General features: G+C 51.3%; 2 protein-coding genes and 3 long non-coding RNA genes across 9 annotated transcripts in view; 3 read left to right on the top strand and 2 right to left on the bottom strand.

Annotated features, from left to right (window-relative positions):
• The window catches only part of LOC133277850 (uncharacterized), a 210,146-nt gene extending 192,221 nt beyond the window's left edge, over window positions 1–17,925 (top strand). The window contains exons 4-5 of one of the 2 annotated variants that reach the window (XR_009746362.1): window positions 16,254–16,365; window positions 16,981–17,925. This is a non-coding gene — a long non-coding RNA (uncharacterized LOC133277850). Of the gene's footprint in view, window positions 1–16,253; window positions 16,773–16,980 lie in introns of those variants that run through there. The other variant, XR_009746363.1, reaches the window with a different exon arrangement.
• LOC133277740 (uncharacterized) lies at window positions 2,843–4,224 on the bottom strand. The gene is made up of 2 exons (XR_009746314.1): window positions 4,156–4,224; window positions 2,843–3,709 (listed from the first exon to the last, which is right to left on the bottom strand). It is a non-coding gene; the product is annotated as an uncharacterized LOC133277740 (long non-coding RNA).
• Window positions 4,523–11,674, top strand: LHX1 (LIM homeobox 1). 2 transcript variants are annotated; one of them, XR_009746354.1, is made up of 6 exons: window positions 4,523–5,590; window positions 6,747–6,973; window positions 7,225–7,502; window positions 8,091–8,256; window positions 8,584–9,514; window positions 10,487–11,674. XR_009746354.1 is itself a non-coding variant. In XM_061470039.1 (5 exons), exons 1-5 carry the CDS (start codon window positions 5,421–5,423, stop codon window positions 8,961–8,963), a joined length of 1,221 nt encoding a protein of 406 aa, XP_061326023.1. In that variant the 5' UTR covers window positions 4,523–5,420; the 3' UTR covers window positions 8,964–11,674. The 2 variants fall into 2 exon arrangements, 1 of the variants encoding a protein (XP_061326023.1); XM_061470039.1 differs by having other exon boundaries at window positions 8,584–11,674.
• LOC133277853 (uncharacterized) lies at window positions 16,167–19,418 on the bottom strand. The gene is made up of 2 exons (XR_009746371.1): window positions 18,679–19,418; window positions 16,167–16,467 (listed from the first exon to the last, which is right to left on the bottom strand). It is a non-coding gene; the product is annotated as an uncharacterized LOC133277853 (long non-coding RNA).
• AATF (apoptosis antagonizing transcription factor) overlaps window positions 18,066–25,264 on the top strand; it is a 49,008-nt gene continuing 41,809 nt past the window's right edge. For all 3 annotated transcript variants that reach the window (XR_009746353.1, XM_061470017.1, XM_061470019.1), the window contains exons 1-4: window positions 18,066–18,164; window positions 20,257–20,445; window positions 20,758–21,180; window positions 21,665–21,802. Coding sequence is in view for 2 of the 3 variants with exons in the window: in XM_061470017.1 (XP_061326001.1) it covers window positions 18,080–18,164; window positions 20,257–20,445; window positions 20,758–21,180; window positions 21,665–21,802 (835 nt within the window). In the remaining variant the exon portion in view is untranslated. The remainder of the gene's footprint in view (window positions 18,165–20,256; window positions 20,446–20,757; window positions 21,181–21,664; window positions 21,803–25,264) is intronic.

Genomic DNA, 25,264 nt, shown 5'->3' with positions numbered 1-25,264 from the left:
AGTATTACCATCCATTATTTGCCATAACATGAATTTAAGCCGGGAAGTCAAATGATAAAATATGTGGTGAAAAGTGGTGGTGGTGGGAGTGCCTCCATGAGTAATAGCCCTGGGCTTCTGAGCCTTGAACTTAACACGCTAAGTAAATCCCCGAGGTCAAAAAGTAGGAAAATTGTTGCAGCTTGGGGAGATATATTTTAACTTCGCAAAGGGTCCTGGCAAACCCGCTGCAGGGGTTCGGGGAGAGGAGGATGGAGAGCGGTGCCCTGCGCTGGTGGGTGCCTGCAGCCGCTCCAGAGCGGCTCGGACCGACGGTCGGGGGCTGCTTCCTTGTTTTGGGGCGAAAAAATCCATATATGTATGTATATATGTAGATTAAAGCGGTGAGGAGTGCGCCGGAGCGGGGCTATGGGGTGTGCGGGCGGGTCCCCAGCGCCGCGGCAAGAAGCGATCGAGGAGCCGACGGGGCCCCCCCGGGGCTGAGGGGAACCGGGAGGGGATTCGGGGGTCCCCGCTCCGCTCCAACTCTTCCCCTTTAAACCCTGTTCCTTCCGCCCGAGCTGACCACGGCGCTGGATTTATGGCGAGCGCTGTTTTGGCAGAAATCCCCCCGAGCCTCCCCTCAGCCCTAAATCCCCAGCCCGCGCTCCCTGGGAGACCTCCTGACACAGAGCATGCCAAAACAGCTTCGTTTTGCCTATGCATTAGCAATCCATTTTACCTTTTTGACATCTCTCACACATAAAACCGTAAGAGAGAAATAAAATATCTGTCTCTGGGCGAAAATAAAGCTTTGCCTCCCTCCTGATCTATAGGATATAAAATAAAGCCATGGCTTTGATAGTGGCTTTTCCTTATACCGGAGTTGCTTTTGCACACACGGAGACAATGAAGATGGATGAGCCGGGATCGGTGCGTCCTCCCGGGGTTTGTTTCACCCTCCTTTTTTATAGTCTCCCCCCGCCCCCGCCACCTCTTTACTTTTCCTTCTTTTCTCTTTTATTCGTCTTTTCTCTGCCCTTTTCTCTGTCTTTAACAAGGGGAAGAATCCCCTTCGGCTGTCACACACAGCCCTGCCCCGACCCCCAGCGCGCTCCCGGGTGGGCTCGGGCCCCTTCCCGGGCTCTTTTTCCCTTCCTGGGGAATTTCCCTTTTCCCGGGCCCTTTTCCCTTTCCCAGGCCCTTCTCCCCTTCCCCTCGGCCGGCAGCCCTCAGTCAGACGCATGGGCGCACACCTCGGATTTGCAATAATTTATTAACTCTATTTCCCATAAACAATGCATGAGCTTCGAGTGTAAGCGACAACATTTAGCGACATGGAAAGAAACCCGGGCGGGGGGCAAGGGGGGGAAAGCTAATCAAGGGGGCAGCAGAATAAATAAGGCCAGGGAAAGGCGAGCGGAGCCAGTGCCGACTTCCCCGCCCCGGCATCGCCCCGAGCGCAGCAGAACCAAGCGGGACCCTCCGATAGGTATTTTAAGGAATTTTCTGGGGAGTCCAAGCTCCTCTAAACCAAACCTGGCGCGGCGATGGATCCTGTCCAGCAACGGGGTTATCGCGCGGGGTTGTTTTACCGGGTTTAATTACATCTTCAATGTTTGGTTAGGGCAGCGGCCGCGAAGATGTTTAATAGGCGGAGGTGCTTTTCCTACGGGGAAAAGTTCGGGAAGGGGAGAAGGGGTGACCGGGGGTTGATACTCCCGCTTCACCCGCGCTGTCCCCTCGCAGCGCTGCCTTGGGTGCTCCGACCCGCCGCGGTGCTCCCCGATAGATGCGGGAGCAGCGTTCCCCCGGGATGCGGAGGAGTCCGGGAAGGAGGGAAAGAACTGGGATGGACACGGAGAGCGCGTCCGTGCCCGAGCGGGAGGAACGTTTCTTCTTCAGCTTCGCCGCGGGGCTCTGCCGGTGGCCGGGCGAGCGGCTCCGGTGTTTGTACAGCACTAGTGCCCCGTAAAGGAGAGAGAAATCCCATTACCGGGCGCAGCGGTGTAGAAAGGCTGCTGATAACCGGAGTGATGTTTAACTAAAAAGACGGGAACGACACCTATAAAATGCAAATTCAAACGCGCCTAAAAGGGGCCTTTTTTCCCCCTTATGTATCAGATGTAAAATAAATTCGAGGGAGTTTTATTAACATTATTTTCCTCTTTTAATTTCCCTCTTTTTCGGCTCCCGGGCCGCTCGGCTCTGAATAGCCCGCACAGTTCTTCCCCGGGTATGGATAGGCTCGGCCCCGCCACCCCATCATCACCAAGGACTTGGGTCCGGCCGGGACCGGGCCTGGGGGAACTGCGGAATACAATGAAAAACCGAAGTGAAATGAAATCAAATCCCCACCCCATGCGCTGTGCCCGGCCGGGCGCTGCCGTGCCGCCCATCCCCGTGGCTTGCGGGGATTTCTCCCGTTCCCTCATGCCCCGTGGGTGCCCCCCGCCGTGTCCCGCTGGGGACCGAGCTCGGTGGGGTTTTGCTTTCTCGGATCTCGCTGGAAACAGCACCGGTATTTTCACCGCTCAAATACCCTCTCTAACCCGGGGTCCCCCTTCCCTAGGGGGTGTTTGGCCCTTTTACACCCCACGGCAACGGGGATGTGCGTGTATTGGGGTGGAAGGGAGACCCGCCGGTAAGTCACTGTCGCGGCACTGCGGGTGCCGGGTACCGCTCGCCCTCCGCACCCCGGGGGACCGGACGGGATCGTGATGTGGATAGGGGCATAGTGATGTGTGCCTGCCTCGGCGTCCCCAGGCCCTGCGCGGAGCCGTCGGGACGGGAGGGGCAGGGGACAACCAGCTGCTTTCGCTAACGCCTGGGAAAGGAGAGAGAAAAAAAACACACAACAAAATCGCTGTGAAACCCTGGTGCTTGATGGACATAAGCTGCTCATCTCCCTCCCCTCATTCATCCCCACCGCCACATGTCACAGGGGGCCGCGGTCAAAGGGAAGGGTCCCCTGACGCCAGCCCGCAGCTGTCGCCTTCCCGGGCGGCGGAACGGGGCCCGCTCCGCCTGGGAGCTGCCCAGCTGCGGGCACCGGCCGGGGGGAGCCCGCCCGGGCCTCCATTGATCCCGCAACCGCCGGCAAAGCAAAGCAACAGCTGGGCGGGGACGCGGAGCGCCCTGCGCGGCCCCGACAGGGCGGGGATGGCCGGTTCCGGGGAGACCTGGGCGGGCGGCGGACGGACACAGGGCCCGCGGCTTTTAAACACCCGCAGAAGCAGCGAGGGGTGCCTCGGCACGGGGTGATGCTCTACGGGCTCGGCAGGCCCCGCACCGGGCCCATCCGCCCCAGGCCGGAGCCCCGCGCCGCGGTGAGGGTTTTCCTGCCTTCGCTTCCTTTTTTATGTTCCAATTTCTCCTTTCTCCACGTCTTTATTTTTCCTCACAAGGACGAGGAAAAGAGACATAAAAAGGGGAGCATGATGATGCTGCGGGCTCCGGGGTCGGCTTCCGTCACCCCCCGTTCCCCGGGCAGCCGCGGAAAGTACGCATCCCGCTGCCGTGCGTGTAACCCGCTCAGGCCCTTTAATCCCCCGTTTCCCTCCTAATTTCCCGCTAGCGAAATCCACCCGCCCGCGACGGGGGGAAGCACGGGGGCTCCGGCGCGGGGAGGAGCGGGAGGGTCCCGGGCCCGGCGGTGACACCTCCCGGAGCGCTGGGCAGCAAAGAGAAATCACGGCCCTCCTAAACCGGCCCGGAACAGACCGGGCCCCTGGAAGGTAAAAGCAAAGGAATCTTTATTTGACAACAAAAAAAACCCAAACAACTGCTAAAAAAGTCCATCCGCGGCAGCGCTACGAGCGCCGGGAACGGAGTCACCGTCCGCTACCGGAGCCTGCCTTCTGCCGTCGGAGCGCGCGGGCCCGGCCTCTCCGCGCCTTTCCTTCCGGCAAAGGCGATCCGCCGCGGGTGCGTTCCCGGCGGGGGACACCGCTCCGCGCCCCCGGCCTCGGGACCCGCCGTTTACGACGGGGGCACCCCCGTTAAACCGGGAACTCGTTTGGCTCCGCTTCTTCAACCGTCTGCAACGGGCCCCGGGCGGTGTTTGCTTATAGCGGATGCGCAGCCCCGTGGGGGTGCCAGACCTCAACGACCGTCCCTATTCCCCCGCCGTTCCCCCCCCCCCCCCGCGCACTGGCACCGCACCGGCACACCTACCGTCTGCCGCGCGCTCCCGGCGCTCCGAGCGGGGCGCGCCTCGGCCGGGCCCGACCGGCGGCGGCCGCTGCTCACCCGCCCGCCCGTCCCTGCGCGGCGGCGGCGGCGCCCCGGCGGCTCTATAAAGGGGCGCGGACGCCCCGTCCGGCGGCGGCGCGGCGGGCGCGGGAAAAAGGGGGGGGGGGGTGACGGGGACGGCAGCGGCGACGGCGGCGATTGGCCGGGAGCGGCGGTGACGTGTGCGCGCGGTGCATAAGGCTGCGGCCGCGGGGCTGCCGGGAACATGCAGAGCGCCCTGCGCGGCCGGGACGGCGCGGCCCGCGCCGCTCTCTGCCCGCCCTGCCCTGGCCCGGCCCGGCCCGGCCCGCCGCCGCCCCGGGAGGCTCCACTGCAGCCGGCAGCACCGGGCGATGCCGCGCCGGCTCGGCGGGGACGCGGCCGGCCGCCGCGGGTAGCGCGCAGGGCGGTGCGCGGGGGTAGGTAGGAAGGAACCAGGCGCGACGGCACCGCCGGGACGTCGAGGGAGAGAGGCGAAAAAGATAAGGAGAGGAGGAAGAGGCGAGAGGACGGAGCGAGGAGCTGCGGAGCGTGTCCCCCCCCCACCTCCCCGCGTAAGGACGGCGGCCCGCTCCGCTCCGCGGGCGCGTAGCGCCATGTCGCCGCGGCGGCGGGCAGAGCCCCTGTGAGCGCGGCGGCCCCATGTCTCCGTTTGTCGTTTATTCCTTTTTAATTTTGCATTTTGATTTTGATTTCTCTTTGGGAAAAGCACTTTGACTCCTGACTGCTCTACCTCAGACCTGAGAAACACTCGTCACTCGCTTTTTGCCGTTGGGTTTTTGGGTTTTGTTTCCTTTTAATTTTTTCCTTTTTTTTTCCCCTTTTGAATCGTTTTTAATTTTTTACGAGCGCCGATCTTTCTGTCGTTGTCCTTTTCTCGTCCCTATAATTACTCTCGCTGTTGCTGTCGTGGTTGGTAGCGGCCGGGACCCTGCGGTGTGTGGAAGCGCTGGTCTCCTCGGGCAGTGGGTGGTTTCTCCTGTGTATCCCTCCTAGGACACTCGAACGAAGATTCTTTTATTAATATTTTTTTTTTTCATCCTCCCTTTTCTTTTCCTCCTCCTTCGCTTTTCCGAGGCTTTTAAAACAAACACAAATTTTAAGCAAACCTCCGCCGGTGTCGTCTTGAAAAAAAACCGCATCTTTTAATTTCTTTTTTGCTTGACATCTGGGAAACCGACCCCCGCTCTCAGAACTAACCAAAGACAATGGTTCACTGTGCAGGCTGCAAAAGGCCAATCTTGGACCGGTTTTTGTTGAATGTACTGGACAGGGCTTGGCATGTGAAGTGTGTTCAGTGCTGTGAATGTAAATGCAATTTGACAGAGAAATGCTTTTCGCGAGAAGGCAAGCTTTACTGCAAAAACGACTTCTTTCGGTAAGTACCGGGCCCCTGCCCGCGGCCGTAGCTCCTCCGCAGCCGTTTCTCATCTCCTTTTTTCCCCGTTTCGTTTTTATGCGCCTTCCCCCGTTGTCACCGTGATCCACAAACACCTTTTTCTTCCGCACCCGTCGCTCTTCCTCCCGCCGGTCCCGCTGTGGGGCGGGGGGGGGGGGTTCAGGCCGGGGCAGGCCCTGGCGCCCCGTCGAGGCCGGGCCGCGCTCCACTTGCCCAAAGTTGCCTCGGAACTATCGACCGGCGGGTCCCGGTGCTGCTGTCGCCGCCGCTGCAGCCGCTCTCCGCCGGCCAGAGCTCGGCGTTGCCCGCAGCCGCACCGCGATGGAGGCCCAGTGCAGCGGAGCTCCGCGGTTCAGTGCGCGGCTCCGCGGGCCCTGTAACTCCCGTTAAACGGAGCCGAGGCCGCGCCGGCGGGTAGCCACCCACTGCTGGCGGATCGATGGAAGGGGCGTTGGGTACCGACACCCGCTCGCAGCCGCATCCCCCGCGCATCCCGGCGGGCTCCATCGAACGAATCCCGGGCCCTGGTGCCCCTGTTCGGCCGGGGCCGCCGCGCACCGGCAGCGACAGCGATGACCGGTTCAGGGCCGGTGTGCTCTCCGGGCCCTCCTCGCCGCACACCGAAGGCTGCACCAGTGACCCGCTGCTCAGCTGCCTGGCACCGAGAGGCCGTGGGGTGCCCCGGTGGAGCGGAGCGCTGCAGGCTCTGGTGCTGTTCCGGTGCGGGTCCCCAGCGCCCGCCGGGCCTGGAGCGGCCGCTGCTCCGGCCGATGCGCGGCCGCGGCCGGTGAATAACGAACACGAATTTATGCTTAATATCGATTAACGTGTCGTTAATTGCTGTGCCGGGGCGAGCCCCGGACATCGCCTCGATGCTGAATCGTCCCTCAGACTTCACCCGCCCCGGATCGGGTCCTTTTCCCTATTCCTTCTTTTTTCTTTTAAGACATAATTCTAAGCCTCCTCTGGTTAGGGACGGAAACAATCCGAGGGATGCTTTATTTTACGGAATGTCCTTTGCGCGGGGCGAGCGGAGGCCGCGGTGATGGGCGCGGGGCCCGGCTGCGGTCCGCTCTCAGCGGTCCCCGCGGCTCGGGCGGGCGGCGCTGACCCGCTGCCCGGCCTCTCCCCGCAGGTGTTTCGGGACCAAGTGCGCGGGCTGTGCCCAGGGCATCTCCCCCAGCGATCTGGTCCGCAGGGCGCGGAGCAAAGTGTTCCACTTGAACTGTTTTACGTGTATGATGTGTAACAAGCAACTCTCCACCGGCGAGGAGCTCTACATCATAGACGAAAACAAGTTTGTCTGCAAAGAAGATTACCTAAATAACAGCAATACTGCCAAAGAAAACAGCCTGCATTCAGGTGAGGGAGCGCGGCCGGGGAGTTGCAGGGATGCGCTCGGCATGCGCGGGGTGGGAGCGGCTCCGCTCCGGTCCCTTCTCCCTTTCTCCTCCCTTCTCCTCTTTTTCCCTTCTCATCTCTTTTCCCCTTCACCTCTCCCTTCTCTTCTCCTCTCCCTTTTCCCCTTCCTGGTCCTACCGGCCCGTCCCCGCAATCGGTGTTTTCTCCCGGGCCCCCCCAATCTGAGCGTGCTCCGCTTTGCTGTCTCCCAGCCACCACCGGCAGTGACCCCAGCCTGTCCCCCGACTCCCAAGACCCTTCCCAGGACGACGCCAAGGACTCGGAAAGCGCCAACGTGTCCGACAAGGAGACGGGCAGCAACGAAAACGACGACCAGAACCTGGGGGCGAAGCGGCGGGGGCCCCGCACCACCATCAAAGCCAAACAGCTAGAGACTCTGAAAGCCGCCTTCGCGGCCACCCCAAAACCCACCCGGCACATCAGGGAGCAGCTGGCACAGGAGACCGGCCTCAACATGCGGGTCATCCAGGTACCGCGGCCCCGGGCGCCGGGGATGCGCTGCCGCGGAGGGGCCGGTGCTCGGGGGAAGCCCCGGGGCAACCTCCCCGCCTCCCGTTTAAATCGTTGTTAGCGAGGCGGCCCGGTGAGGGCAGGGGCAGAGCTGCGGGTTTCTTTTAAAAAAGTCCTAAAGGATGCTGCAAATGGTATCGAAATTAATAACCATAAATGTGAGGGGTTAATGGATAAATAAGAATGAGAATACACTGGAATTATTAAAGGGTTTATAAACCCGCGGCGCTGGGGGTAATGGGGGGTTAAAGGACCATTAAAGACGAGGTTAGATTGGAGAGGCTCAGTGTGAGGGTAATTAGGAGTAATCTTGTCAGGGTAATAAGAATTAACTCGATCATTCTTGACCTGCGGGCGGCGGGGAGCGGCCGCGGGGCCGCGGTCACGGGTGGGTTCGGCCGCGTTTGGAACGAGGAGCAGCGCGGAGCGGGGTGCACCGGATCGGGTCCCCCCCGCCGGAACGAACGGGAAACGTGGGGGGGGTCCGGGCTGCCGTGAGCAGAGACCCCTCCCGCGGTGACCGGCTCCTCTCCCGCCGCCCGCCCAGGTCTGGTTCCAGAACCGGCGCTCCAAGGAGCGGCGGATGAAGCAGCTGAGCGCGCTGGGCGCCCGGCGGCATGCCTTCTTCCGCAGCCCGCGCAGGATGCGGCCGCTGGTGGACCGGCTGGAGCCCGGGGAGCTCATCCCCAACGGGCCCTTCTCCTTTTACGGAGGTGGGTATCGCGCCCCTCCCCTCTCCTCCGGACACCCCCTGTCGCGATACCGCACCTCCGGCTCCGCGCCCGCACCGGGGGCCCCCCGGTTCTGCAGACCGGGCTCTGCTGGAAGGGCAGCCCCGGGAACCAGCCAGGCCGTTAGCGCCTCCCCCCTACCCTGGCCAGGCCATCAGCACGTCCCCTGCCTTGTGTTTGTTGAGCTCTGGGTGACATTTCAAGACACCCCCCTAACCCCCCCCCCCTTCCAGATGCACTCTCGTGTCTTTTTCCACTCGGTTGCTTTGCCTGTGTGTTACCTTCCTTCTGTCTCTCCTTGCCCGGCAGATTATCAGAGCGAGTATTACGGCCCTGGAAGCAATTACGATTTCTTCCCACAAGGACCTCCATCATCCCAAACTCAGACACCCGTGGATCTCCCATTCGTGCCCTCGTCGGGGCCATCGGGCACCCCTCTGGGGGCCATGGACCACCCCCTGCCCGGACATCACCCCCCCAGCGAGGCCCAGCGCTTCACTGACATCATGTCGCATCCCCCGGGAGACTCGCCCAGCCCCGAACCCAACCTGCCCGGGTCCTTGCACTCCATGTCCGCGGAAGTTTTTGGCCCTAGTCCTCCGTTTTCTTCGCTATCTGTCAACGGCGGTGCTAACTACGGCAATCACTTGTCACACCCCCCCGAAATGAACGAAGCGGCAGTGTGGTAGCTTTAAAACAAACTGGGTCTAAGTAAGTGATGATCATCTAGTCTGCTTATTGTTACGGTGTACAGAAATGAATGCATAGAACATCTCTCCTGCCCTGAGACAATATTACCTTGGGCATGAACTGAACCCAAATCGCTCCAAGGGAAGCTTTGTTCTAGACCAGGACAATCTCCGCGTTAACGGTTGTATCCAACAAGCAAAGGGACTGACTTTTTTTTGTACCACTGACAAAGGAACTGGTGAAGCTGTACAGTAAAGTGCTGCCATACCGTAGGATGGCGTGAGTGTGCTTACCCTGTCGGATGTCATCCTAAGAGCCACAATCCTTAGGAACTTCTTGTTTTAAAACACAAAAAACCCCACAAATTAATAATTGAAAGAAGGAAAAGTCAAGGAAAAAAAAGGGGGAAAAGGAAGCGTCAAGAACTCTAGCGTTCCCGGTTAAGGATGGTTCTGGCATTCTGAATTTGTTTGTTAGTTTCTGTCTCTCAGAAAGTTCGCCAACAAGACACTCTCTTTAGCTCCAGCCATTGCAGCCTGCTGACTACCAGGTGGGACAACTTTCCTTTATTTTTTCCCCTTTCTTCCTCCTTTTTTTTTTTTTTGTGTGTGTTTTCTTTGCCAAAATAGCAAATACTTCAATGTTAAAGCCCTCAGCACCAACTCTTCTACCTTCACAAAGCTACACGTACAAAACCTCCTCGGCATAGCGAAGGTCGCCAGACCTCTAAGGCAAAATGACTTGAAAACCAAGCAAACAAACGCAAAGTATTCTACCTTCACAGAGAGAGAAAAGCTAAACAAAAAAAAGACTCTATTGAACTAAAAACAGTCAACTGTTTACGTCTAATGTTAAATTCAGGAGTTCAGTGTTTTGCTAATAAAGCCTGTTTTAGAACCTCTTGTTCAAAAGCAAACGATTTTGAGCAACCAACCAAAATAGTTCCTTTTTTCTGTTCTGTCGCTGTTCTAACAGATCGCAGGGCTTGTGGTTCACTGTGCTAGTTTGTAAAAGGTGTTGTTTACAGAAGGCAAAGAAAAAACCCCACCAAACCCAGACAGTTGCCAAATAAAGTGAATCTATAGCACAAATACTGTAAGGTGCTTGGCACCAGCAACCCGAGAAGGTGTTTAAGAAGTGTTACAAGGTTTCAAAGAGAAAAAGACAAAAAAAAAAAACCCGACATCTTTGCTAATTTTTAGTCCTGTTGAACATTCATGGAGTTGTTAATATGACTTATATAGACCCACACAGGTTTTATTTTTGTGTCTTTAAAATAAAAGTCCAAAATATTTAAATTTTATGGTCAAATATGCAGTCAACAGCTGCTACTTTTTTCCTTTATATATTAAATTTCTCATATGTCTTTTATTGTTCGAATAAACCTAAGCTTGTGTGACCTCCAGTGCATATTAGACCATTCACTGTATGAAAGAAAACATGTTGGATAAAATTTGTGCGTTTTTAATAAAATTAGAAAATCTTATGTTTAGATAACTTGTGTTTCATTTGATGTTCGAAGCAATTTAAAAGGGATTCTCTCGAGTTAAAGAGCCCTGAGAAGCCTGATCCACTCCACTGATAATCCTGTAGAGCTCTTTTGCCTTGGTGGAAGCCTAAGCCCTGGCGTCGGCGCGCATCGCCCTCAGCGGCAGCTCCAGCCTCTCCTTCTATCTCAGGCTCAGTTGCTGGAGCACAAACCCCACGTTAACGCCGTGCATGCAATTCCCCAGCTGGAAACCAATCAGGTTGTGAAATCTATTCACTTCTCCTTCGGAAACAGATTCCAAATGCTTATTTTATGCATAAACAAAACTGTATTGTCAATGTAAAAAGCGTGCCAAAATGTGAGTTTTAATGGATGCATTTTTAGTTCGATTAATTCTCCAAAGGTAATTTTTCTTTTTTTTTTTTTTTCCTTTTTCTTTTGTTTTCCTGATTGGATGCTTTTGAACCTCAATGGCATGAAAGTCATTTTAATCCTTTTTTCTTAGAGCTGGTACAAAGTCAATTATTTGATAGCATTTGGTGTGTCTGAAGTTCTGCAAGGGGCAGCGAGGGAGAATGTTTGGCTTTGCACTAGATACAGGGAGAAAAATGAAGCGAAACAAAAAAATCCCGGAGCCTTGTGAAATAACAGATGTAACGTTTTCATTCTAAATCATTGCAGAATCCCAAATGCTCAGTTCTTCAAAAGGAAAACTCACTGATTCCAAGAGGACTTGGACTTGCGTTAGACACAAAGGAGCAGGTTCGGTTCTGGAAGGTCACTGCTTTAAATGTTTTCCACCTGCTGAGCTGCTAGAACAGGGTGAGCTCTAATTGCAGATTTCCCTCCGTCTCTCAGCTAATAGTGACTGTGGCTTCTCTTTTATTTTACATAAACACAGAAATTGATGCTAAAACAGCAACTTTTCCCTTCCCAGCTATTCAGTTCTTTATCTCTTTGGACTGGGGGGGGAGGGGGGGATATCAAAATGCTTTAAAGTTGTACAATTTGTAATTTTCAATGGTGGTTTTTATTTTGTTCACAGCCTGATTTCTGTGCCCTAGCAGAGGGGCCACTGAGATGAAGCAATAGTTCACTTTAAACACAAAATGTCTTATTTAGTAATATAAAGGTAAAAATACCCCCCTATCTGCAAGGGGTCTGTAAGTGTTTCTATAAAAATAATTCATGCTTTATTAAATACAGGGGAGACTTCTTAAACTGCTGGGCCTGTGTCGAACTCATTTATTTGTCTTTTGTATGAGTGCTCTGGTTTGTGGCTCTTTTGCATTTATATAAGCAAAGTAATGGGCGATCTATTTATTACAAACTTTTACCTATCTGGGCAAGTGCTGTTGATAAATGCTGTTGTATTTGCTGCTAGTTTATTGCTGAATCAATTCTTTTCAATGAGGATTTCACCAAATAGGTTGATTTTGTAGAAAACCCGTTATTGCCGAGCGAGATTTCTTTCTTTTACTTTCCTTTTTCCCCTTTTTTTTTCCCCTTTTGTAATGAGGTGCTTGTCCTCTTCATTCCGTGTTCTTTTAGGCAGCGATGCGATATGGTTCAGTTTAGGTCAGTGGCTTATAAAAGGGAGGGAGGAGAGCCTGTCTTTTTTTATTCCTGACGCTCCATCCCTTCCATAGGGGTTCTGCCCATCGTCGGGGGGGCAGCCCGGGAGCCGATCCCATGCTTGAGGCTGAGCGTGTCCTTCAGTGCTTCCTGGGATCCGCTCCGGAGGCCCCTGCGCTTTGTGGATTTGAATTCTGTGCTCTTCAGAGCAGGCTGGGTGTTTCTGAAGACCCTAATCCAGCAACAATTGCACAGTCAAAACTCCTTTTGAAACCATTGTCACGTTGGGTTCTTGTAAGTCCTTGTTTACAAGAGCGTTTCCATTGACTTCAGTAGCGTTACTTGGGTGAATAGCGGTCTGCGGGAGAAGGGCCTGGAAAAATCTGTGCTGTTCTCCGTGGGTTTTCCATGCAGAACCATGGGCACGCAGCACGTGCGGTGGGATTTCAAGAGTGGTTTTAGAAGCAATTGCTCTCTTTTGATCTTTTCTTCCTTGACCTTCACCTTGTTGCTATGTCCAGCCCGGATGAGGGTGTTGCAATGCGTGAGGCTGAGGACTCGTGCAAAGCCCATGTGTAGGACCATTTACTAGAAAAAAGTTACAAGGCCCTGTAAGTATTATTCCTATTGAGCTAATCTATACAGAGAGAGTTTGAAGGCTGATCAAAGTGTCTTTAACATGCCTTGAGTTTCCAGCATCCCAACACCTCTGCTTTTGGCTCAAACTAATTGTCCCCCTGCGCTATCACTGTGCGATGCTCCTCGCTGCCCTTCGTCTCCTGTTACTCCTGGTATCCATTTACTCAAGCCTTTGCTTGGGGAACAGAGGGGGATTTGTAAGTCTGTACCCCAGGAGGAAGAGTGTACTTCAGTTATGATTTGTAGACCAATGATGTCTATTATTTTAATACATGTATGTGTGCCCAGATGCTGCGCGATGGGTACATGATACAGAGCTATAAATAAATACAGTTTTCAAATATCAGGGTGATTCACATTCTTTTGCCATCCCAGGAGGTGGCAGATGTTGCAGTGTCCTCTCAGGAATGATTCCTTTGGCCATAGTCTGGATTTTTATCCTGGATAAGAGTGTTGCATTGAAGCTTTGCATGTTCTCACAATGTTAAATATAAGCATTTGCAGCCTCTCTTTCTGTTACTGCCCCATGTAGATAAATTCATATATGTTAAGTTTAAACAACTGATACCTATCCTTAAATGCTGCCAGCACTGTTGAGCTGGGAACAGGGAACTGTGGTGCTGGAGCAGCTTCTGGAAAGTCTTGTCTTTGTGTCTGCCATGGCACTGGGTGCTCGGCATTCCTCACACCAATAAAATATCCATGAAGTTATAAATGAAATTAAAGGGACCATTGCAAATATATTTTGATTCTAAATCCATCCGGGATTGCTATCATCTTGTGTTTCCTTTCTGGTTGTTATTTTTATTATGGTGATTTTAGCTGTAGAGCATAGGGTCATGCTTGGAAAGTGGAGTTTGTTGCTTGGAGAGCTTTTATGCATCAGATGCCGAATTGTGTTGCAGAGATTGCAGGGTGAACGTGACCTCACAGCTCCAAATTACCACCCCTCTGTTCCTGGGATTCCTGTAAGGGCAGTCTTAGGGCAACTGCTTTTCCTGCAGTGTTTTCCCTATATGTGTATGGGATCACTGAAGGTGATGGGTGCAGCTGGTTTTATTGCACGTCATGGTTTGGTTCTTGGAGAATGCCCTTGGTCCTCAACATTCCGCTCTTGGGGATGAGGGGCACAATGGGGCTCTCTGCAGCCTTCTGTTACAGGCTGCCTTCAGATGAGGACCAGCTCCACTTGGGTGCCATTTGGTGCGCTCTTAGAGAGTGGTTTTGGCAACTGCAAGAATTCGAGTTCTTTTCCTGATTGGTTTTAATCCAAGTTCTTCCTGCAGAATCCAAGCCTTAAAGCAGCTGCTGGTATCTCACATGGTTTGGAATGAAACTCTTCACTCTGCTCCTCGAGGAAGCCCAAGTTTGCAGGACAGGTTGAGTGTGGCATGGTCAAAAGGTCTCTTTATATGGTGTGGGAACGGTCACACAGCACAGCCTGGGAATGTGAGCTGGAAAATATCCCCCCGGCTTCCATGGAGCCGGAGCGAGCCGCGGGGAAGTGTTGGGAGTGAGCACTGCCCTGCATGGTTGTGCTCAGTGTCTCCGTGAGAGCTGTGTACTGTGTTCCTGCACAAACCAGTGTGCACGGGGGGTGTTGCACGGAGGGGGGGGGGGGGGTGTGGTGGTGGTGTGCTTTTTGTAGATGAAAAATAGAGATTTTGGCTCTGTCTAAAAAAGGTTTTCTTCCTGTTTTTGGATTGTCTCTGGGTGGCCTTTAAAATCCTTATCTGCTGGAAGCATCTTCAGGCTGTGCGCCTATTCAGGCTCACTGTATTCATTCTGGTCCTAGATGTAAGAGCCATTAAGGGTTGATTAAATCTTTAAAACAGTTGTGTTTTCTGAGTGAGTGGTGGGTTAGGAATACCCCAACCACCCCAGTCAATAAAAACACAGGTGAGAAACAGCAATAAATATTTATAAGGAGAGTGGTTTTTAATGTACATAACCGAAATGTCCTCTCGGGTCATTTATTTTAGGAGGTGGGTTTATGAATGCTCTTTTCTGCTTCTCCCCAATTTTTTCCTCTTCTTTTCCCCCCTATTTCCCTGACAAATTGTGTTGCTGATTTAAGAAAGGGAAATTTCAAATGGAATAGCCTGGCTGCAATGAGAAAGCCTGGTTTGGGAAATTACATTTGCTAGCCAAAGCATTGGAAAGATAAGCTCAGCTCGGGCTTGCAGCTATTTTTGGGCGGCGCGCAGTCCTCCGGATATGGGTCAAATCCTGCCGTTGATAATGCAATTCAATTAAATCCAGGAGACGAGGCTCCGGCGCCTGTCATTCCCGTGGATCTCTATGGGAATCCCATGGCAGCCCGGAGCCTGCAGCCCACCTCGCTCCCACCGCTCCGCTGAGCGCAGGTTCCGCGGGCGAGCAGCGAGTTACTCGCTGGTGGTGTCTGAACGGCTTCACGTTTCCAACACGTCCCTTTATTTATACCTTTAAGAAATGCCCTGGAAAATGGATTCCTGTTAATAACCTGTAATTACACAGATGCATGAGGATGATGTGGTCCTTCACTGCCAAAGCTACCCTCTCATCTGACAATTTCCTACAGGATGACAAGCTCCACGGATACACGGGAGCACAAGAGGCTGGGTGTGAGGCATTAGAAGCGCCTTTTTGCTCGCAGCGCAGGCTGTTCCAGATGCACTTGTTTAGGTGCCCTGTGTTTAGGGTGTTAGTTCCATTTAGCAAATCAGCGTGTAAATAGAAAGGAAAATTAAGAGGAAAAAATGCCACAGGAATTCTGTCAGTCAGTTTGATGGCTTCTGCTTATAGTTCATAAATAGGCAGAGGGGTTTACGGAGCGCACCGTGATGCAGGAAAGGCTTTCGTGATTGTCTGGAATTAAGATGTATTGATAGATTTGGGTTGGTACAAATATTCCCCCGCATGATCCTGAGTGCAAACCACAGCAGCGTGGTTTGAGGGCATGTGAACCAGAAATTAAAAGCGAGCCTGAGAGTCTCTTTTAATTACCCTGCTAAGTGAAAGGCAAAAGAGAGGGAATGAACGGGGAGGAAGGAGGCTCCGGCAGTGCAATACGTTAACAATCCGTGACTTCCACACACTGCGTTTTCTGCTTGATGTGGGTTTATAGTGACTGGATCTCCTTGTCAAACACTGTGAACTACCAGCTCCTTGTGCTGACCCCAGTAACCAGAGCAGGGCCCAGTCTGGGGCTCCCCCTTAACCCCTGCACATGGAGGACACATGTAATGTATGTGTGCAATGCATGTGTGTGAGTGTAGCCTTCCTGTTTGTTTTGCACCAGTGTAAGCAATGGAAGCAGGACAGAAAAGAAACAGGTCTATAGGCTCTGTTAGAGTTTGCAGTTGTACATACAGGAATCTTAATGCATTGCTGGATTTGGGATTTATACCGACCCATTGTCCCATTAGTCTCAGTGGGTGAAATCCTGATCTCGCTGGCGTGAGGGGCAAAAACAATGCTGACTTTAAGCAGCCCATTTTTCACTCCAAAGGAGTAATGCAGCTCACTGTGTATTTTTTATTAATTATACTGGGTATGTAGTATTTAACCATCACTAAAAGCCTCTCTCTTCCTTTATTAACAGGGCTATTTATTATTCGTGAGGTTAGAGAACATCCCCTTTTCACTCTTTAAGAGTGCAGAGGTTTGAAAATGCAGTTACGCAGGGGGGTTCTTGGCACTGGTTCTTTGCTTAGGTGAGTGGTTCGTTACTCCTGTTTCACTTGTTTCTGCTCCTTAATTTTCCGTAGATTTATTTCTCCAGGCTCCTCCCTTTGTTTGCAATGGCATCTTTTACTCTGGAAATAAAACACCTACGAACTCAAAGGAAAAAGAAAGACCTAGAAGCAAAGCCAGGGAAGACACACAGTACCCGTCCCCTGGTTTTCAGGTTTCCTGGTTTATAAACCCATGTCTTAATGAAAAACAAATGATAGTAGTGCTTAATGTCACATTGCTGGAGCAATGGTAAACCCACATAGTATATAATGCAGAGCATTATACCTGTCAATCACGGCGTGATGAAATAAATACAAACTACAGTATGAAGGAGTGAGATGCTCAACAGCATGAACTCCAAGGGTTTTGCTTGTGATGGAAATGTGATTTTCAGTGAATATTAGTTTTTATAAACATTGAATTGTATATTGTCTGTGCACTACCCGAGATCATATGGTTTTACAGGGGGAGGCCCCGGGGCGTGTGAGAAAGGGGTGAGACGTTGGGGTGTTTCCCATCCATCCCCTGCAGGACCCCGGTGGCGGGAGCATGGATGGCTGCGATAATTAATGATATTCCTCTGCCCTCTGTAGGAGAGCTGCCCGCACTGAATGCTGCTGCGGGAGCACCCCGACCTGTGCAGCCCCCACCGCTCTGCATCCCAATTAGAAACCAGGTCCGGATTCATTTGTAGAGCCTTTAAAAGCAGGTAAGAGTCCTGAGTGGACACAAAGGGGATGAGCAGCAGCTTACGCAGCTCTTCTCCCAGCCAGGGCTCAAACCAGCTCAAGTTTGCAGGTTGCTGTTGGCACCTTCCTGGGGAAAATCTCAATGCCAGCTGTGGAAAACCCAGGTCCTGGAGTCCAGGCTGACCCCCTGAAGCTGTTCATTGTAGGGTCTGAAGTTCAAACCTGTGTCTGCAACTTGAATCCAAGATGCAGATTAAGGTCCCTCCTCCCTTGTGACAAAGTATGTGCTAATTCCCATTGGCATTCCCTAATTCCAGGTCCACCTGTGTGTTTTGGGGTCACTTCACCCCACAAAGCAGCCTGGAGAAGCTGCTGGTGGCAAACCCAAGAACCTGTTCTCATTAATGCTCTTGGCTGGCCACTTCTCCATCACTTCGTTGCTCCTTCTAGGTGAGAGTTGGGCAAAAGCACCCCAGGAGCTTTGGTGCTGGTATGGATTTGGTGAGGTTGGTGTAACTCTGGTGTAAGGAGCCATCTGGTGTAAGTCTGGTGTAAGGAGCTGTCTGTGTACCAGGTCTGGGGCTAACTATGAACCCCCCGTTCTAAGAGAGACCCTGGCTCCAGCAGAGGCTGGGGATCTTCAGCATATGGAACAAGGAAAGAGCTAATTCAGGTCTGTGCAGCCACCAGTGCTAAAAAGGCGCAATGTGAGTTAAAGCAGTTGTAGTATTTGATATTATATATTAGGATTTTGCTTTTATACCACTATACCGTTATCCCAGTGCTGCTCAGCTTCATCACACCGCTTCCCACAGCTCGGATATGCGGTTATCGTTATCCTCCATCAGTGGGGGGACCAAGAGCCGGCACCTACGGCCGGGCGGGCGGGAGCTAGGACCCTGCCCGTCGCCCCGCGCCTCAGGCCCCGCCCCGCATGGCTCCACCCCTGTATAGCCCCGCCCCGCGGCCCCTCCCTTCTCTCCCTCCTCCCTGCCGTGACAAGATGGCGGCGCCCTTAGCGCAGCAGCTGGAGGAGCTGCTCAACCCCCGGCCCAGCTTCCGCGACCCCGAGGACGACGCGGAGGAAGGTGAGGGGGGGCCGGGAGGAGGGTTTAATACCCGCGGCCGCCGGGGGCGCGATGGGCGCTGCTGGGCGCCGCCGGACCGGCCGCACGTGGCGGAGGAAGTCGAGGGGGTGGCTCGGCCATGCCCGGTCCGGTGCCGCAGACGGGACCCCGTCATCCCCGCGGACGCCTCGATCTGCCCCCTTTGGGAGCCGCGTGTCCCCGCTGTGCTCCCAGAGCCGGGCGGCCCTCGGCTCGCAGCTGCCCGCCGCGCCGCACCGCGCCTGGGTGGTCCATTGCGAGGGCAGGGGCTACGTCAGGGACCAGGGTTCCCTCAGGAGCCCGGGCTGGGGTTCCCTCAGGAGTCGGGAACACCTCAGGGATCGGAGTTACCTTCATGGGGACCCGCGTTACCTCAGGGCCCCTTCAGAGAGCAGGGTTTGTTTCTTTAGGGTCGGGGCCATGGCCGGGGGGACCAGAGTTACCTCAGGGGTAGCGGCCATCTTGGGGACCGGCGTTACCTCAGGAGCGGGTTTACCTCAGGGCCCCGGGCTGGAGTCGCCTCAGCGCCGAGTTTCCTCAGGCCTGCCAAGGCCGGGCTGGGCTGTGCAGAGCCGGGCTGGGAGCAGATCCGGCTGGGAATCTGCAGGAGAAGAGAGCTGTAACAGCGGAGCGGCGGGACGGGACGGGACGGTTCCTCTGCCGGAGCAGCGCGGCCGGGCCGGCTGAGGGAGCTGGGAGGCCGGGCCGCTGGTGACAGCCCTGTACACATTCCGTGTGCGCGGAGTAGGGCTCAGCACATTGCACACGTGTTGTCTGATGCCAAACAACGGGCAAGTCTCGGTTTGTATCTTTAACCAAGGTGGTTTTGCCTTAGTTGTGGTTTTTGGTATCCATCCCTTCTCCCATGGCATGTAGGTGGCGGTGTCCTCTTTCCAGGCTGGTGCCTGCTGATTCCTTGGCTTACCCTCTCCAGAGCATTTTCTCCATGGGGTAGGGCTCCTCTGTAGGACATCTTGTCCCAGGTTCCTGCACTCGCCTCTGGAGACTGTGAGTTAGCCCTCACACACTGGCACTGGTTGGTGATAGGAGGTACTAGGCGCTGTTCATGGTAAATGTGCCAGCTGGCTTGGATCCTCTGTACAAATCTGTGTGAGAGCAATAATGTCTTGTAAGCAACCTCTTAGTAACCATTGGGAAATTAACGTAGTCGGCAGAGATGCTTCCCCATTTTAATAATCATGGTTTAGTTTCATACATCAGGGGTGCCAAGACAGAGAGTGCCAGAAGACTCATTGAGCGCCACAGGTCTGCCCCTTTTGCCCATTCACTCCTTTGTGCTCTGCATCTCTTGTAGCTGGGTTGACTGTATTTAGACCTGCTTTGGTTGTGAGCAGATGTTTTTTCCTTCCCCCCTGCCTCGGGTAAACACTATATGTGAGACATTTACATTTCCAAAGAACATTAAAAGAGCACTTAGCGATGTTCAGCCACTTGGATCACTCAGTTGGGTGAACAAAGCTAACCCTGTAATTTTGCATGCAGGGTGTCTTGCACATGAATGGAAATAGGGAGGTGGGCTGGTATGGTGTGTTCTCTTTGCTGGACTGCTCTGTACCTGTGTTCTGGAGAAGATGGGTATGAAAGAGGGTAATAACCAAGGGAAATGATTTTTCTCTGTTTAGCTTTTCTGAAGTGTTTATGTATTTTTGTGTAGCAAGAGGCCAAAGTGCATCTGAACTGCAGGCTTCCTCTTTCATTCTGTAAGCATGGAGTGAAGGCAGTCCTACTTTGCTGAGCCCTGCACCTGGAGGACTGCATTTCTCATGAATCTCTGGAAGCGCTTGGGCAGGCTTAGTTTCAGGTGTGCTCTCTAAAGAGGAGGCAGGAAGGAAAGAGTGAATGTGGGCAATGTTCATTCAAAAGAAAGAATTCAGCTCTCAGGGCCTAAAAGCCAGGCTCCTCTGTGAGGCTGTGTTGCTATCCAGCTCACCTTTGCAGTATATGTTTGTTTGTGGAGCATGGGGAGTTTTCCATGACTCCTTCCTGCAGCTGGTGGTTCTAGTCTGAAATTCAGTTCATTTTAGACATCCCCCCCTTTTTCTTTTCCCCACAGCTACAGTTGCTAAAGTGATTGACAGATTTGAGGATGAAACTGCAGATGACGTTTTACCTGTTGGTAACATACGGAAAAAAGCTTCAGCCTCTCTCTTGGAAGCTGATAAAAGGTACAGTGGAAAAGCAACATCCCGCAAAGCTTTGCAGGAAGAACTCTGGGGAGATGCTGTATCTGAAGAAGGATCCGGTAAGAAATGCCGTTTCTTTCCCCTTTTCACTAGACTAGTTGAAATTTGAGTAGTTAACTATTAGTTAACTACAGAGCTAGGGCCGTGTGAGCTGAGATGCCAAACTTTAGGTCCCTGTTACAGGGCAATAAACAGGTACATTTAGGTTGGACGTCTTGAAGTGCCTTCCCGAAATTCAGGAGTAATGTTGTATGATGATAAAATGGAGTTTGGAGCTCAAATAGGCCAAACCTGTAACTGTTGATGATGCGGGCTGCAAAAAGGCGTATTTTGCTGGTAAATAAATAACTGTTTTCTCTTTTAATTATTAGCTGAAGAAGCATTAGATGACTGGTACAGTGGCAGCGAGGATTCGGAAGAGAATGGCAGCTTAGGCACTAAAACAAAGGAGAAGCTGGGCAGTGCTGGCAGTGACCAAGAGGATGACTTGGAAGATGATGAAGAGACAGATCCGTCTGCCAAGACCAAGGAATCAAAGTTCAGCTTCCAGAACATCACAGACTTTGAGAAATTTACAGAGGGGATGGATGATGTTGGAATCAGTGAAGGGGAAGATGAAGATGAAGATGATGCCAGCATGGAAGAAGGAAGTGATGAGGAGGAATATGAGAGTGAAAGCCATGACAGTGTAGAAGAAACCAAAGACCACGAAGATGATGGGGGGGTGATGACATTCTCAAAAGGACAAGAGACTGAAGAAGTAGAAAAAGGAAAAGCAGTGAAGAATCAGCTAGGTTTGTACACATTTGCCTTGTATTTTGTCAAGCCTTTCACATTGCTGACATCATAGAAACTGGCCATGTTAGGAACCACTTCAGCATGTTAACATGCTGTTAGCATACTGCATGGGCATGCTACAGCAGCTCTAGTCACATTTGCAAATGGTCTGCCAAATCTGCTAGGCAAGCTGGTGTCACTGTTGCTACAAAATCTCAGGTTATGAAGTGTATTTATCCACTGGCCTAACTGAACCAGTAGTAAATTGCTTGTGGTATTGGTGGGGATGGGGAGTTACCACAGTGGGAGTGCTGATGCCATTTCTGTTTCTTCTGAAAATGTTATACTGACTGCAGTTTCTTCCTGTCTGTCCTATTAAATGATCAAACCCCCATGTGCAGAATGTACTTTTAAACAGTAAAGGAAAAAGATGATTTTTCTTTTGTGGATTCTAGAATTGCAGTCAGGATCATATTGCTTTATTTTCTCTGTTTTATAAAGCTCTGTGGGATCAGCTACTGGAAGGGAGAATCAAGATGCAGAAGGCGCTTGTAACAGTCAACCGGCTTCCACAGCCAGACACTTACCCAACCTTCAGGAAGGAAGGTGGACAGGAATTTGACAACGCTGTTGAGAACTGTAAGAATTCTTTTATTTCTCTACTTTAGTTAGACTACTGTAGCCAGTATGGTTTGCCTGTGTAGGAAAGAGTTAATAGGAAGGTGAGGGCTTTGAGTTCCAGGTGTCTTGTGTTAGCTGTTGGTTTGTGTTGCCTTAATTGTTAATGAAATTCCACCTGTTTTCTACCCCAGACAAAGAGACACCTTGTCCAGAGACACCTTGTGGTAGCAATTTTGTGCTGGGGCAGTGAATACAAAAATTTGCCTTAACCAGGAATAATGAAGCCCATAAGAGAGGGCCTGTGCTGTTAAATCAGCAGCAAATACCTTTTCAGCTTGGAGCTGCTTTATCTGTTTATTTCTTAGGATCACTATTAATGATATTGATCTGGTGAGATTTGTAGTAGATTCTCCAATATGGCAAATACAATTGCGTGCTCCAGCTGGTAATTGCAAAGTACTTCACTGTGTTGTGGGTCTATTTAATTTTTAGAATTAGACACCTTTTTTTATTGGAGTTAAATGCACAGGGAGATGAATGTCTGGTACGTTATCCTTAGGAACAAATACTAATGACTGCAGGTATTGGTGTCTCTCCCTGACATGCTGTCTTCTGATTGCGTTAATCACAAATTAATGAACTTTATAGAAGTCACAAATTAATGAACATCAAGAGGCATTGAGACAGTTTTGGCCTGGCCTGGCACAATTCATCTCAAAACTGGATTAGGAACTTTCCCCATCATTGTGCCTACACCAGGTGTAGACTCCCATCTTAGGGCGTATACCTCACCTGAACATGGCAGCTAATCAGCTTATCTGGAGTTACAGCAGGTGAGATCTGTTACATTTTAAACTTAGCTCTGCTGCTTTAAATTAAGTGATTAAGGGGAAAAAAGGCAAACTCCCAACAATACTAAGCTGACCTTTCAGTGAAATACATGTTATTAATGTATTTAATGAGATGCATTACAAACTGCACCGAGCACCATGTTTCATTACAGGTCTAAAATGCAATATCATTAAAGACCTTTAACAGAAACAATGGTTGACATTTTGATATTTCCCATAAGCAAAATACATCCAAGATCATGGAGTATAATACTGTACGCAGTACAGCAGGGAGGCTGATCTTTCAGTTGTTCAGAACACTGAAGCAAAATCCACTGTTAGTAACTGCCCAGCAGTTTCCTCCCCACTCTCATCTCTTAGTCTTATCACAGAAAGTTGCGGTAGTGTACTCGGATGTCCCTGGTAGCCTAGGTTTGTGTTCTGGATTTCATCTGTGAAGACAGGAAGAAAATAAAGCTGGAGTAGGTTACAATAAACTAGTTTTTGATGAGCTACACTACCATGCAGTGCAGCTGTCTTTCACTGTCCTGCAAAGATGCTCTTTCCAGAGGTTACAAAGTGCCAAGCATGAAATAAAGAGTAAACTTAGACATGAAGATCTTCTGAAAGACTAGGGATATAGTTGGTGTTACGTGGCAAAGACCTGTTTCTCTCTTGCTGTGTTAGGCCTTGTGAGAGGGATTCATGTCTGATCAACAGCTAGAGCGTTACCCAGTGTGCAGGCTGAGCTGTGCTACATTTTAAGTCCAGAACTTCTGCCTGGATAGCAGGGCTGTGGCCTGTCCATTCAGGAGGTGAAACTAAGTAATTCTGAAAGTATACATCATAATATATTTAATAAACTGTCTTACTTGGTTCTGAATGGGCATGTAGTAGGCTGGGTAAATACTCGTGAGTTCTCATCCCTTCTGTGCTACCATTGGGTGAGTAGGATCCCATTCCCCAGACTTGAAAAAATAGAAGAATTGTGCATGAGTAAGTTGAAAGATGAGTGTCCTGTAAAGTAAGATGGGACTTTAAATACTGAATGTTGAGGTGGTTCATTGTATGTGATGCGCTTTGGTCTTGGACAGGATTTGGGATAATCATGACATTGACACTGTTTTGGACAGGATAGTACTCCCCTTTCAGGCAAGCCTCAGCTCCTTTCCAAATCCACTACAGAAATTTGGCATGCTTTCATTGAACAGGAAGAAATGATTTCATGTTGATGTTGCACAAAGCAGTTGGTGCCAAAAATTCAGACTCTGGATGTGCTCTGTAGCCTGCTGAAGACAGGAGTGCATAGAGGTCTCTGCACCCACCTCTCTGAGGACCTGCACAGGTCCTTTGCATCTCTGAAAGCTGTCCCAGAGCACTCAGTGATTTATCCCAAGTTCTTCCATTTCTCAGGAAATCTCTGCTCTGTGCTCACAAGAAGGATGAATTTTTTGAAGTGGAAAATGGTCCTTCGTGTATTTGTCTCCTTGCTGTATCCCACTTGTGGCAACCCTCTGTGCGGTTAGTGGTGGTAGTGAAATCCCCTTAGGTTTGAGTATAATTGTGTTAAAGAGCAGGCAGCAGTGCTCTATACATTTGCAGTTTCAAAGCTAAATCTGAGTGAACGCAGTAAGGTCATGCTTGTTTTCCCAATTTTGAGAGTAGAGGTTACAAAGCCTCTAGTGTTTTAATTTTTTTTTTTGTAATTTTTTTTTTTTCTTTAATGATGCCCCATGGTTTGGACACTCTGGATTCCTGAGATCTCAGGTTCTGCTGGATGATTTACTGCAAAATTGCTTATAAATTGAAGTAGAAAATGTTTTGCAGACCTGGCAGCTTTCAGGCTTCACACCCATTTGTCACCCAGCATTTCCCTTTGTGTATAGAACAAGAATTAATTAGGCTGCACTGCAGGAAAAGTTTATGGCCATAATTTATATAGGATGAATTTCTGTTTAAAGAGACAGCCTTGCTTTGTTTGCGCTGTCTTACTTTTTCTTTCCCCCTCCTTTTTTTTTTATTTAATCTTTAATTACGTTCCAGATATTTTTTTTTTTGTCACTTTTTACATACAAATTGGAGAGCAAACTGTGGTCATGGAGCTTCTGTTTATTCCTGGTTTGCATCCATGGAGCAAGTTAGAGTGGGTTTTAATGCTGAAATCACAGCAGAGCGCAAATGTTTAATGCACCGCGCACGTGAGCTCCCACAGCTCAGGTTCCTGAGGTGCTGCTGCCCAGGGTCTGTTTCTTCAAGATACATTTGTATTCTCTTGCACCATATCTTCCAGTCTAGTCCAGGGCTTGAGATGTTGCCTCTGTTTGGGGTCTTGCACGTTCAATTAATGTTTTTCATAATCAATGCAAGTCAGAATTTGCAGCCTGCTCCTGATTTGCACATTAAAGAGACCCATTAATTAAAAATTCCAATCCCTGGCATGTTCCCGCAGGATCCTTGCATTATTTACATAGAAAAAGAGTGCAAGGTGCAAGTTTCTGTGCTGTGGCTCTGTGCAGATTGCATGCCTGCCATTCATATTTGTGCGTGTGTTTTCAAGGGGGAGGAAGGTTAGAAGTGGATCTCAGGAAAATGTCACAAAAAATGACCTCAAGACTGTGAAAGAGCCAAAGAAAAGGTGGAAGCAACATCA

This window comes from Pezoporus flaviventris, unplaced genomic scaffold (assembly GCF_033815535.1).
Source record: "Pezoporus flaviventris isolate CSIRO_AGI_PZ_B2104156 unplaced genomic scaffold, CSIRO_AGI_Pfla_v1 ptg000063l, whole genome shotgun sequence".
Lineage (NCBI taxonomy): Eukaryota > Metazoa > Chordata > Aves > Psittaciformes > Psittacidae > Pezoporus > Pezoporus flaviventris.
The sequence above is the reverse complement of the archived record's forward strand: the minus strand, read 5'-3'. Positions and strand labels throughout refer to the sequence as shown.